At 39.3% G+C, this 13,893-nt stretch overlaps 1 protein-coding gene across 1 annotated transcript in view; it reads right to left on the bottom strand.

Moving 5' to 3' along the window:
- SYNE2 (spectrin repeat containing nuclear envelope protein 2) overlaps nucleotides 1-13,893 on the bottom strand; it is a 145,015-nt gene that overhangs the window by 117,673 nt on the left and 13,449 nt on the right. The window contains exons 7-23 of the mRNA XM_026053733.1: nucleotides 13,574-13,770; nucleotides 12,997-13,097; nucleotides 12,378-12,479; nucleotides 11,501-11,638; nucleotides 10,937-11,101; nucleotides 9,687-9,799; nucleotides 8,831-8,987; nucleotides 7,808-7,904; nucleotides 7,455-7,642; nucleotides 7,123-7,287; nucleotides 5,634-5,807; nucleotides 3,751-3,909; nucleotides 3,322-3,495; nucleotides 1,939-2,073; nucleotides 1,630-1,785; nucleotides 502-713; nucleotides 143-218 (exon numbers count right to left, since the gene is read on the bottom strand). Coding sequence (XP_025909518.1) covers nucleotides 143-218; nucleotides 502-713; nucleotides 1,630-1,785; nucleotides 1,939-2,073; nucleotides 3,322-3,495; nucleotides 3,751-3,909; nucleotides 5,634-5,807; nucleotides 7,123-7,287; nucleotides 7,455-7,642; nucleotides 7,808-7,904; nucleotides 8,831-8,987; nucleotides 9,687-9,799; nucleotides 10,937-11,101; nucleotides 11,501-11,638; nucleotides 12,378-12,479; nucleotides 12,997-13,097; nucleotides 13,574-13,770 — 2,509 coding nt within the window. The remainder of the gene's footprint in view (nucleotides 1-142; nucleotides 219-501; nucleotides 714-1,629; nucleotides 1,786-1,938; nucleotides 2,074-3,321; nucleotides 3,496-3,750; nucleotides 3,910-5,633; nucleotides 5,808-7,122; nucleotides 7,288-7,454; nucleotides 7,643-7,807; nucleotides 7,905-8,830; nucleotides 8,988-9,686; nucleotides 9,800-10,936; nucleotides 11,102-11,500; nucleotides 11,639-12,377; nucleotides 12,480-12,996; nucleotides 13,098-13,573; nucleotides 13,771-13,893) is intronic.

Genomic DNA, 13,893 nt, shown 5'->3' with positions numbered 1-13,893 from the left:
TTCCTTTTAACAGATAATTTTTATGATTTATTTAATCTACATTCCCAAGCATAGTGGGTTTCTGATCTGTGACCACATGTCTGAAGTTCTACCATAAGATGAATAATAACAGAAATAATCGCAGTAAGCATGGACTGCATACCTCCTGTGCTGAAAAGATATCCCTTTGTTGGGAAGAGCTTGAATTTTCTCCATTCTCAGAAGCAACAATGGCACCCCTAAGGTTTAAAAGAAAGTTCAGATTAAGAACAAAAGTAGTTATGAAATATAATAGAAAAAAAAAATAATCTGACTAAAGATTAAAAACTAACACTGCAGCTTTGTCAAAGGGTAATCAGTGAACTTGTGTGGTTCTGAAACTCAGTATTAAACATTCAGAAAATTTCATTGCCCTTAGTAGCATGGCAATGTGCTTGACACTGCACTTACAATACTACAAAAACTCTCCACTCTCTCTGATTTCAGTGAGGCTGTGACACCTCATGCACCCAAGTCACCCACTCTTTCTTGGACGTCTGTCCTTTTCCAGCGTGAGACAGCAGCGCTGCGTAAGTATCTGCCACAAGGGGCTGAAGCTTTTCCAGCTTTTGTTCACACTCCRTGACCAAGGTCTGTGCATCTGGGAGAGTGGCTTCTGTGAGTTTTCCCAAAGCTTTAAGATCTTCTAATGACTTTTTAAGTTCCTTCAGGCTGCCTTCGTGTGAGAAGAAGGCCTAAATACAGAAAACAATAAAATAAACTCATGTTAAATTATAAAGATATGCATTTTTTTTCATATATTCTTCTATTTTCACTGTCTTCTCAARTAACTGCACTTAAAGTGTAAGACAACAAAACAGGAGACAAACATTTATTTTCATTCAGTTCTTTTTTTAAACAGAGTCAGTAAAGAAACGGAGAGCAATGGCAACACATTTCCCAGTTGTACTCAGATTATATTGACTCCTGTCTGAGRTTGAAATGACCTATGTTACTATATTTTCCGGTCCCAAGTCCTGATCACACTGTCATTAAAATACATCTTCCATTTATTATAATGAAAGAGCAATTGCGAAAACTATTTACACTATTTCTCATGAATAATTTCTAAGAGGAAATTAAGATACAATAAARAATAAAGCAGAAGGAATGCATCTGAGAATTCTTATATTTCTTTACTCTTGTGTACGCAATATCTGCTGAGACTAAACCAATGAAAACCTGGCCACACCAGCATAAATCCCTATGGAAAAGGTCATGCTCATTATGGCTCACTTCAGCCAGCGACACATGAAAGTTTTGTATCTAACCCTGTGGTTCATTCAAGTGCAGCACAATCAGGGGCTACTGCACCGTGGGGAAGGTGCTCTCAGTTCAAGCCACCTAACATCAGATCTGTGACTGATACAATTCAAGGGAGACCCAACAACAAGCAATTAACTTGAACCATCTGCAAGGATACTAAGACCTGAAGCCAGAAAGTCAAGGAGAACATTTAGGTGGCCTCTTGTCTACATTTCCATGACACTAAACACCAAAGCCCTGCTCCATCAACGCAGACTGTGATGATGCAGGTAATGAGCACCAGGAAGGGCAGATAGTGCCTTCACACAGACAGGAATGTGAGCAGAAAAGGAATATGTCAGGTACCTCATGTTCCTTGACGAGCCCTTTGGTTTTATCCATGCTGAGGAGTTTCTTCTCTTTACTTATTTGCTTATTGATTTTCTTGAAAGTTGCATTAAATTTCTTTTTCTCCCTTTCTATGATAAGCTGGATACAGGACGTAATTTCATGATGAACTGCCTGCAAAATTCAGAACATGGTATGCCTGAGAAGAGAAGCAATACTAAAAAGCAAATAAAAACCATCCAAACTTAAAAGTAACAAAAATATTATTTTTCTAAGCTGCCAGGCCTAATGAGAAAACAAGAAAATCTTCTCTGAATATTATCTTACATCCCATCTTTTACGAAGATCTTTACTCTTCTCCTCCACTGCTAGTTTTTCTTGATCAGATGAAATATTTTTCAGTTGTTCAGCTGCTTTTAAAAATTTGTCAAGAACATTATTGTCCAAAGCATGGAAAGCTTCCTGCAAGAAAAGCATCAAAATGAAAAATAAGCAGAACTGCATTTGCCTCATTTACCTAGTAAAATAACATCAGTAGCATGTAAAAGCCATACATAAAGTATGAACACTTGGCATGTACAGCCCTGTGTGAATGGGCATAAGGGCATTCTCCACCCTTTTTTATCTGTGAATGGGTTGGAGACRATATCTGTTTATGCTTTCATGAGAGAAGAAATCCTATTCTTAGAGCTCTGCTTTCAGGGGCAAATTTGGAACCAAAGGAGAAAGATCGGGATCCCATGGAGAGGGAAGACACATGGCTTTGGGAGCTCTCTGTGCGAGCGCAGCGGGGTCTGGCGAGGCATCGGGTGCGAGGGGCTGCCCCCGACGCGGACACAACAGGACTCGCTATGCTCCACACAGCAACTCCAGCTGCAGATACCTCAGTTCATTTCTGATACCTCATCTAAGACCCTCTCGAAGAGATCTAAATTTTCACAGAATCACAGAATGGTTAATGGTTAATTTTCCAGACTTCCTTTTTTAAAAAAGAAAGATGCAACTTTTATAATGTTGCTTTAAAAACTCCTCCAAGAACTGAGCCATGTGATTTCTTGATGGGAATGTTTTATTATTAATCAGGTAAAAAGTGGCTGTAGTTCAGAAAAGTAATCTGAACATGATGGAGAAAGTTAAGAGACAGTAAGATTCCAACTGCTCCAGAGATACAGCAGCTGTGGAACTATCAGTATCCTGTGTTATATAAAAGAGAAATCTTGGCCCTAACGTCACACAAATGTTATTTTTATACTTTGCATTTCCTAAGACCAGTTCATTTCATCAGGGAAATGAGATAAAAGATAAACACCAAGTTACTTTCTATTCCCCTTTTTTTAAAGAGGAATAATCTCTAACTCAAGTGACATAAGAAGCCTCATGAGAATGTCTTTAGTGGTGGCGATGGAAAGCAATTTGGGATCAGGAACAGGCAGTGTATACAGTGCCTTGGGATCAGGAACAGGCAGCGTATGCACTGCCAACTAGAACATGTAGCTAAAAAGATAAGCATTTCTCCTCTGAAATGGTCTGCCAAGTTAATACATTAACAATACTGAATCAAAAATTTGGAGAAAAAAACATTAATAGCTACCAAAAATATCTGCTATTTGTCTTGCTGTGGTATCTTTACTTTTCTTATATATTAAATAACACTAAATATTGCTCCATTCAGCTAGCTGAGGAGCCAGTATGGYATGAAAAGCAACTCACCTCGTATCTTGAAATATTTTCTTCAGGACTTAATTTTTGATTGACAAGTTGCACCACCTTTGAAATAGAGGCTTCAAGGTCTTTCTGGGACTCTTCAAAATTGAGCAAAATCTCCTTTTCTGAGGCTCTCTTCTCAGATTTGGGCAAGACATCACCTATGTCACCCATGGCAGCCTTGGAAGAAAGAGACACTATTCAGAGCACATTTGTGTGTCACTATTTATATGAGGCTATTGCYTCATAACATCACTCAGGTTTTTCAAGTTGAGATACTGATCTCTGAAACATTCTACATTTTGTCCTGACAAGACTCTGCAAGACTGATCTCAATATTATAAAACCTATCTGTTTTACTGGAGTGAAGATGGTCTTATTAATCATGTAATGAGAAAATTAGGTCAGTGTATGATCAAAAATAAAAAAAAATACCTCAATTTTGGCTTTGGCTTCTTTAATTCGTGCCTGCAGCCCAGTGGCATGAAAAGGCTGCTGGGACACCTGACTGGAAGCATTTTGCATCAGGGATTGCAAGATCTCTTCCGCTGCCACAACTTGCTCCTGGCTCGAGGTTCCTCTTGCAGCCAAGCTCTGCAAGGTGAATGAAAAACATTAGAAGTCTGCACAGTATTTATGTCTTTTTGTTTAGAGAAACTAAACTGAAAAACCAGCACTGATTATGGATGGTCAATTTTTGATCAAAGAAAGATCTTGTATTTCAGCTATGGCCAGCATATATCATACTACAAAATCTCTGTATGGAGGGAAAGAAGCCTGCTGCCATCCACAGGCAATTCTGTCGCTAGCACGTTCTTCCCATCAAGGTAACACCTCCCATGTGTCTGTCTTGGTGCCAATTAAAAGCAATTTTTAAACATTCTCTCACATCCTAGTGGCTTCCCAAATAAACATACAAACCATGCATCTGGATATGCMTTGTATGATCATGAAGTCACCCAAAAGCAAGCATATAAAGATTTTCTTGCAGTATCGAAACAGGCAAGAAGCAGCTACTTATTTAGCATGCTGAAGTACTGTGCTCTATTTGAATATTTATCATGAAATGTCCTTATTAGAGTTGTTTTAACCCATGAATATTCAACATATTTTCCTGTCTGAGACTGTCAATTAGCAGTATTCTAATGATAATCAGTGCTTTATTCCTGATCTCGAGCTATTGTACCCCAAGTGATAGGTGACCCGAGCTCTGCTTCTCAGACACATACGGGTACAACGACCCTCGCGCTTTCRGATGCTGCTGTATTTCAAGGTGCCTTTTGTCACTTTGATGCTYTTTAACAAACCAGTGTCATCCTGGCAGAATGAGGCTTATTTTATAAATGTTCATCCAGAAATTACAAAAAGTTCTTTTCTGTAAACTGTAAGCTAATTCTGCAAACTAAACACAGCGCAATGCACAACTGAATAACTTCACACTAATTTTGATGCAGGTTTGCTGCAGGTGGATTCAGAACAAGGAAAATCTGTGTTTATTCTTAGGACTTGGACAGAGGAGATCTAATGACACCTGGTTCTGCCACTGAATTCTGCAGAAGCTAAGTCAGTCCCTTGCCACTAGTTAATCCTGCCCCTGCTGCAGAAATAGCAAGTGGTAACATAAGACAGTGTTTCAGCTTCTCCAGTGCAAGCCTAGCATCTTTGCTCGGTCTCACCTTCACTGGCAGCTGAAGGAAATAAGTCAGACTTTGCACTGAGCTGCTGATTACACACATATTTCCATCTGTCAATTGCCAGGGGGAAACACTAACAAGAGAATTCATCGGTGCTCACTGTGGATGTGCCAAATATAAACTGAGATGCACAAATTACCCAGCATGTTGTTGAAAACACTTGAAAGTATTCCAGTCTTTGACAGGTGAGCCTTGAACACAGCCAAGCCCACCCCAGCTCCCTGCCTGCACTGGAAGAGAGGCAGCAGAAAGCCCAGTATGACTGGGGAAATTCTCATCTTAGCACCTTCCAAAGCTTCAGTCTGCAGTGAGTGCTGCTCCAAACAGGAGTAATTAACATCCCTCAGGAGCAAGCTGCTGATGAATGGCATCACGAGCACTTCACTGGCACTCGCTGCCATTGCTGAGGTATGGAACAGTCATCTGTACCTTGGCTGGGAGTTATTATGGGAAAGAACATCCACATATTAACTCAGGCCTGACTGCTTAAGACTGTTACAGCACAAAATCCACCTTCACTTACACCTCACTGGGGATGGCTTGTTTTACCCCCAGTCACAAACCCCCACAGAAAGATGAGTATCTGATGAATCGGTATTTTAAGCAGTGTATTTCCATTTTCACCTGCAAATGCTCGTCTGCCTCAGGTTCCACACGTCCCTTGTGATGGATCTGGCCGAGCAGCTGCTCAAGTTCGGCTGYCCAGCTGTCCACCCCTTTGAGCAGCACCTCGATTTTCTCCACACTCTCTGGGAGCCCCCCGGCCTTTTCAGCAGCATCTGTGCTCTCTTCGACGAGCTGTGAACGAAGTGCAGGGTTAGACACGTTCACACCTAAAGTCTGCTCCCAGAGGGCTCCCCAGCACCCTGCTCAAGCACACRATCACCACTCCACCAACCATCTGGCATTCACAGCCTAAGGGAATGAAGGAGAAATACACACTAAACCTACACCAGGGCATAAAAGAGCAAGCAGGATAGCACATGGGCCCCCTCCCCTATAAGCAGGTGACCACGGTCACTCTGCCTATGGAGGGCTCCTGGCCTGCAGCCTTCCCCAAGCTGAGCAGGGAATTGTCTGAGAGCGCCAGAGCTGGCAGAGGTTGAACCCGGACCAAGAATCATGATAATGRTTTAATGGTCCTGGCAGTCACAGGCCAGAGCTTAAGCATTTGCCCTTGCACCAGGTCTAATTATATATATAAGTATATATATATAATACAGGCAGATATATAGAGGCATAGACATAAAGCCCCAAAGCAACAYCAGAAAAATAGCTCCTAAGTCCTTAAGCCCTTGTAAGGGTACTAGAGGACTTTTTACCTCTTCTTTTTGAGTATGACTCTTAAAAGCTTCTCCTGAAAGGTGTGCCATATCACTAAGGGCTTTTAGAGGAGACTCCAGATTTCCCTCACTCTTGTGAACTTGCTTCTTTTGATCTTCTTGCATTCTCAGTAACCTCACCTCCTGCAAAAATGTTGTTATTTTTGCCGCAATTTATTGTCACAACAAAACCTTCAAAATGTCACCAAAAGGCTCAACTTAGAAAATTAAAAGTTAAGAGCTCTAATGTTCTCAGGCAGATCGGTAATGCCGTTCTTGTAAATGCATTCTAGGAAATGTTAGCCATGTTAAACAAAGCAGGTTCTACAGGAATTTACAGCAGCCTTAAAACTTGTCAAGAGAACTGGTGTAAAGTTGTGCAACTCTAGAAATAGCTACAAAGCAATAAAGGACTTCTACCAGCTGAGGCAGAGATTATACAATTTAGCAAAGGCTCACAAGCTGTTTAGAAATTGAATACTTCCATGTCTAGAATTGAATAAACAGCTTTATCCTGCAACAAAATACCCTTTTACAGGAGGGAGAAGGGGAACTAAAGTKTTCATTTTAAAAAACGGGTATTTTCCATAGTCTCAAAAAGACATTTAAGAGAGGCACATATGAACAGGATGCTTCTATGTATTCTCTGTTCCTCCTGTTCAAAAACTGACCATTCCGAGTTGACTTGATTCATTAACCTCTAAAGAACAAGTTGATAAGTTTAGAATATAAAAATTTTGAAGGGTCCATGGCAGAAGAGTCGCACAAAACAGGAGGGTTTGGGAACTTACAAATTGCGTCCTCTTGATGAACTTAGCCCATCTCCTGTTCAGTTTCTTCAGTTCTTTGGCAATATTTGATCCAACTTGCTCTTTGCTAACTTCAATGAGATAATTTCCAGCTTCATTTAAGGAGCCATGCACTGAATTCCAGTTTGTCAGAATCTCAGCTGGGATCTAGACAGGGGCAATGAAATTGTTTAAAATAAAACACGGCTGAATGTTTATTCCCAAAATGGGAAACAAGAAAGCATTAGAAACAAACACTTCCATGTACAGTGCTTTCCCTCTAGGAGACTTCAAGGTATCCTTGTCCTTCACRACAAAGAAACCTAACCACATACCTCTTCTGGCTGCTCGTTTCGTTTTTCTTCCAGCCACGTCTTCAGTAARTGGATGTTTTCTGTGTAATTACTCCAGGAAGTCAGGACTTTCTTTAAGGTACCATTTACATTAGAAATATAGTCTCTGCACATGGAAATCTTTGACTCCACTGTCTTAAAAAGTTTGTTAATTTCTTGAGGATCACCAGCTAAGACATGAAATAGGGAAAAATATTATAAACTTGGAAACAGAGAGCTTGAAAACACAGTCAGCATTTTGCATAAAATATTGGAAGCTGGTGGGGATTCAAGCCTGTGACAGGACATCAGCTCAAAATAGATGTCTTAGTCTCAGTTGATGCACATGAACTCACCCAAGTCAGGCCTGCTTAGGTTTTGCTTTTTCAAATCTTCACAGATGTGAGCAGCAGTTTCCAGCTGTTTTTCAAGTTTCTTTTCTTCAATGAAATTCTATACAAAGTGAAAAGAAATGGTCATAAGTAATACCTACCCACASAAAACTAGGTAGGAAATTCAGCTTGGGATACATTTTTTTCAATATAAACTTAAAACCTGCAGGTTAAATGTAATCTGTGCGCATCCAACAACCCAGCTACTTTCTTTAATTAGACCTGTTGTGTGCTCTGCTCATTAGAATTTGTAATTTGATGTGCACCTCCATCCTCTCTACTGCCCTTTGGAGGTCTGGTTTTGTACACTGGAAAGCTGAAGTTAAGACACTTGGGGTACTTTCTGAATCTTTTCCTCAAGTCTTAAACTACTCCCTATAACCTACCAGCTTGAAGGAAGACTATGAATCACTGTTGTAAAAATAGCATGACAGTAAATATTTATAAATGACTGAAACAAGAAATTCAGAACAAAACAGGACAATTCAATTGCAGCAGGAAGCATTCAGAAGCAAGAAGGCTGGGAAAAGAAAGAGGCATCAGGTACAGATAGAATGAGCTAGCACTGTGGTAGTGGTAGAGTTTGAAGATATCTGCTACTGAACTACAGAGATCTGGGTGGATTTCAGCTAGGAAAGAGCCTCTAAATAGCCTAGAAAGAAAGGGTCTCCTGTTCCTTTTCTCTGAACATTTTCTCTGAAAGAAAATGAGGAAAGGGGAAATTATAGATAGTCACAGCTGCATCTTCTCCAGGCTGAAGAAACTCACATTAAGAGCAAAATGGGAAGATGTTGTGGAAAKAAAAGTTTATGAAGTCTACCCGTGCTCCCTGGCAGAAATCCCAGATCTCACAAGTGACTGTGCTTTTCTCAACCACGCTACTATCTTCAAATGAGGGCAGAGGTAAGCTTGAATGAAACAAAACCAGAGGAAAAAAGATTGCTGTCAGGGTTCAAATATTTTGAAACACTCATATTTTAAACTTACATTCCAGTCTTCCAACAGTGATTCCACTGACTCTTTTGTCCCATATTTCATGTTCCAGATATTTAGCTTCAACATCACCTCATTGGCAATAGCTGAGCACAGCCCACAGTGGTATTCAAGAAAGGTGTCGGAGTTTGTGAACTGAATATTACTGAATCTGCAATCAGCAAAATGTTCCAAAGGTTGATCCCAAACTACTGCATATAGATGGCACTAATGTGTAAGGTTTTTAGCCTAAAAATTGTAACTCCAGACATTAGATGCAAATATCTATTTTGTTATGACAGAAATAAAAATCCAAAATAATATTTTTCAGCATCAACAATTTTGAGCATAGCAATCCTGCCTGCTCAAATTTTGAAAAGCCTTGAATAGCTAAAAAATGGAGATCKGCTATCTATTGTATCAAAGGGTTTCAGATTAAGCACACAGATTCAGATTCTCTGGTCACTTTTGAAAAGAAGCTTCCAACAGCTACATGGGGTCAGACACCCTGTAGATCTGTAGAAAGTTAGGAATTAAAAAATGTGCAGAGAACACGCCTTCCGACCCCTCAGTAATTTTTTTCAAATTGAAAACATTCATGTTTGCTATCCCTAGAGAGATATTTCCTATCCATACGAACACAGGGCATCTAAGATGAGATGAGCTCCATGTGGTACAAATAATTAGACATTTATAGGACCAATGAGTGAACCTGCCTGCTCTGCATCCCAATCTCTTCATTCTTGGAGAGCAAATGTGCTTTCTCTCCAAGCATGGATAAATTATACACTTTGTTCAGAGTAACAGAACAAGTTAATAGCAGAGCTAGAAGACAACAYAGCCAAAGTAGAGGGAATTTGAGAACCACAACCTTCGTTTCATTTCCTCTAGCTTCTCAGGCAGTACTAGTGGCATATTCTTCTCATCTTCATTCTTGAAGGATTGAAGGGTGTCCAAGTGAGAATCAAAACAATCCATCAAGCCCTAGGGAGAAAAAGACATAAGTCATTCATTTAAACACTAGAACATTTCGCTTGGAAATCTGCAAATCATCTGACATTAGTGAGAGCTATTAAGAACTAGTTAGCACAAGACAATGTTCCAGTGTTTTAACTCATCAAAGTCAAATGAAATTATTCATATTTCATCACCTCCAAAAATGCATACTTACTAACCGTGCAATACGATTCATCTCACCACTGTGCATCTGTTAAAAGCACAGAACACAAATCTATGCTATCTACACTACCAATTCCTTCCTCAGTTTTACTACCATCTTTGGAACTAAGATGTGATATTTTAACAGTTTCAAGATACTAAGATCTTGAAGTCTGGCCGAAGTTTGGCAAAGCTATTACCAAYTGAAAAGCCATGTCTCACTCTGGCAACTGCCTAGCGCCAGTCCAAAGAAGTGGTGCTACCAAGGCACTCACAAGACCCTCCAGCTCACATCCTTTCCAATTTATATCATGGACATGTCACAAAAACAGCCACCCTCCCCGTTGTTGATATAGAAAGAAAGCACAGCATTACATTCATCAATCAGGTATTAATACAGTAATTTTTTTGAAGTCTTCAGACTCAAAAGGGTACTTAAAATATTATCAATGCCAAGATCTCAAGACTGGAATAAACAACTTGCAAGGAAGGTACTGAATATTGGAATACCTTCCACTGCTTTGAGTGGAATTGCAGAGTGATTCAGCAAGTACTTAACTTTAATCACATAAGCTGCATGAACTCGCTGGAATGTGACCCAAGTGCTTTTCTGAGTAGGCATGTATTAAGCATAGATTTAAAGATAAGCATGTGCTTATCTGAATTATTACTTAGCAAACAAACAAGTTGCAAGTATCATATAAAAAATACCACAATTTACTCATTCAGTATACAATTTTAATTTAATCTCACCTCAGAGAAATCAGAAGTCTCTCCTATAGACCTGTGAAGTTATTTGATTAAACTACTCAAAGTTCAAAACTTAAGATATCTTCAGAGGGGCTTTTCATCTTCATAAGATAAATATATCCACACCCCTTCCCAAAATGTCAACATCACCTCRATAACATGTGCTTTGCTAGGTCAGACTGGAGAGGAGGTTTCCCCTAGTGATCAGCATACCTTAAATATTACAATTATTTCTCTGAAGAGAGACATTGCTTTAAAGGGGTCCTGCAAATCAGGCAAATCATCTGCCTGCAGATGTTCAACCTCCTGAAGCCAGGCCTCAATGCCATCTAGAGGCGGGGGCAGCATCTGGTCCAGCTTTATTTTCCATTCATTAATCTTAAAAGAAAAAGAAACAAAGAAATGATTATATTTCTCGCTAAAATTTTCTTCACCAGTCCCAAGGAACTGACATACGCTCCGTAAGTTGATGCTCTGGATATCTCAGGAAAAAAAACCCACCATTCCAGAAAAGGAGCTTCCAGTGAAGGTAGCTGGGAATGAGTTAGGTTTACCTGAGACCCAGATTGCCAGAGGCAGAAAAATAATACACATTTTGTCTTCTTTGGGGCCCTGAACACCGTTCAGTCCTTCTGGACTTCAAGTGGAGGGTCTATCATACCATAATTAATCCAAATAAAACATCACCTCCCCTCTTCTCCTCATGTCAGTTCCTGAGAAAGACTTACACTTCTTCATCAAGCACATAGTGCTAAGAGAGCCAGAAATGTCTCTGACCTGAGAGACCAGTTTATGCCACTCTTCTCTCATCTGGTGCTGATCTTCACTTAGCTCGGCCACGCTTGCTTTGGATGACAACACAGGCAGAAAGGCTTTTTTTTCTTGGTTAAATGCTTCCATAAATGACATCATTTCCTTGGGATTAGAAGGAAGAATAAGCCATAGAAGAAAACTTCAAGTGGGAACTGGGCGAGTCAAATATTGGCTTTGGACATATCATTAGGACTTCCATTAACTTCAAAGGGTGTGATGAATGGGAAGGAAAGCATTCTTACCTGCAGGCAGTATTTGGGTCTGAAAGCATAGATGATACAGTAGGGAAATCTTTAATATAAATTCTCCATCCAGTCAGGACATGGATTCTCCTCTCTCAGACAGAGAGGGGAAAATTTCTTCCCTTCATGGTCCCACATAGGCCTTTTAATTATAAACAGTGGCTACTAGGCCACCTAAATCAAAAACACTTTTACTTTAGATGCAACCTATCACCAGTGTTTAAGTATCCTTTCCTGATGCTAGTTGAGAAAACCTAACCATTATTATTATCACAGCAAAGGAGAAAGTGATCCCAACTGCATGGATTAATTAAAAGACATTACTTCACCCTCTCCAAAAAAAACTTGCTCTGCTCAGGAGCCAACCAAGCAGGACACAACTAATTCCTTATAGATTTTTATTTTCAAAATCTTCCCTCAACCAGTTTGGTGCATTTAACAAATTCAGTCTGAGGTTTCCAACTCTTTTGTTTAAAGATCTATTTAAAAAATCGATTTAGGCAATGAATATGAAAAGCTATGTTTCTGGGAATGTATTTTTAATAATTCCTTGACAAAGCAGGTAAGTATTTTAAAARGGTCAGTGAAATGCAACTTACTTTGTACTTTTGGTAATATGTTTCACTCTCAGTGTCAATCAGTAACTTCTCCAATTTCTTTCCTTGTGCAGCCAACCAACTTACGGTGTCTCTTACTTTTCCCTGTTAATTAGAACAGAAAARTTCATTTTTTGATTCTGCAAGATCTGTTGTTAATTTACATTGTGACATAAAACAATGCACAAGTGAACATGATAAACCTCACCCACACTTTCGAAAAATAAAGAAAAACTCCCAGGAGCAGGCTCTAATTTTAAATCTGTTTGTTCTGCATATTTGTCAATTTGTCCGCCTTTGTCTAGAAACTTAAACACACAATTCAGACTGTACACAAAGGCAACAGGCTTGAAAATGTTTGAAAATTAAATAGATAAATGGAAAACAAGACAGTCTGGACCACAATTCCACCTATATCATCAAAAACTTATCACACTGGGTCTTGGGAGCATCAGAAGCTTCAAACCAATTCAACCCTCTCAGTGAATGAACCAGAAGATGACAGACACCATTAAAGACCACAGTTACCAAGTCACATTATAAAGAGGGAAAAGCAAACACCGAAACTCTCGGCATCACAGAATCACTTAAAAATGTGTCAATGATAAAATACACGACATACCTGCATGTCTTCTTCAGACACAGGTAAWTTCCTGGAGTACTGCAAAAACTGAGCCACGTAAGTCATGATTGATTTTTCATCTGGATTCATAACGTCAACATCTACAAGAGCCAACACTCCATTAACATAATTGCACAGTCCTCACGGCCTGATCACATATACTTACACATTATGTGGCACTTACTTAGCACAGTAAGTATAAACATTTATTTTTCAGCAGTTTGGTTAAAATACCATTATCAGAAATTTCTTTACTATAGATTCTTTTTTTCCCTTTGGAATACCAGAGTATAATGATATGGGCTTCTCCTAYAAATGGGAAAGTTTCATATCCTTTCTTCTGCATATTGTTGCTGTATTTAATGCAAATTTTTAAAAAAAAGCCTCAAAATCTGAAGTACACTCTGCATTATACATTAAAGAACAGGTTTCAGCATTACAGTAAATATCAATGATCATTTCAAATCTGAACACAGCCTTATTTTYTCCTGTGTTACAGGTCAACACATACCAGACAATACAGACAATATCACACTCGCTCTTACCACAAAGATATATAAAAACCCAGACCATTTACCTTCAGGTTCAAGAAGTCGAGGAATATTCAGCTCAAGTTCCGCAATTCTGAAAGCCTCTTTCAGATTTTCTTTATTGGTTCTAGTTTTTGCCTTCTCGATGTCAACTAGGCCTGGTCTTAAGGCATGGATGATAGCCAAAAAAGGCAATCCACTTCGCCAGCTTGACTTGAAATCAGTCACACTGATAGAACCATGCCTACCCCAAAAAGTATTAGAAACAAAATGTCAGAGCCTTTTCCTCAGATGTCCTAAGTATAAATTTATAAATACAGTATAAAATCAGTAAAATGGGCTGTGATACAAATACAAGGAGTTACAG

Source organism: Nothoprocta perdicaria, unplaced genomic scaffold (genome assembly GCF_003342845.1).
Source record: "Nothoprocta perdicaria isolate Ctin4 unplaced genomic scaffold, notPer1 scaffold_118, whole genome shotgun sequence".
Lineage (NCBI taxonomy): Eukaryota > Metazoa > Chordata > Aves > Tinamiformes > Tinamidae > Nothoprocta > Nothoprocta perdicaria.
This window is presented reverse-complemented; position numbering and strand designations above follow the sequence as displayed.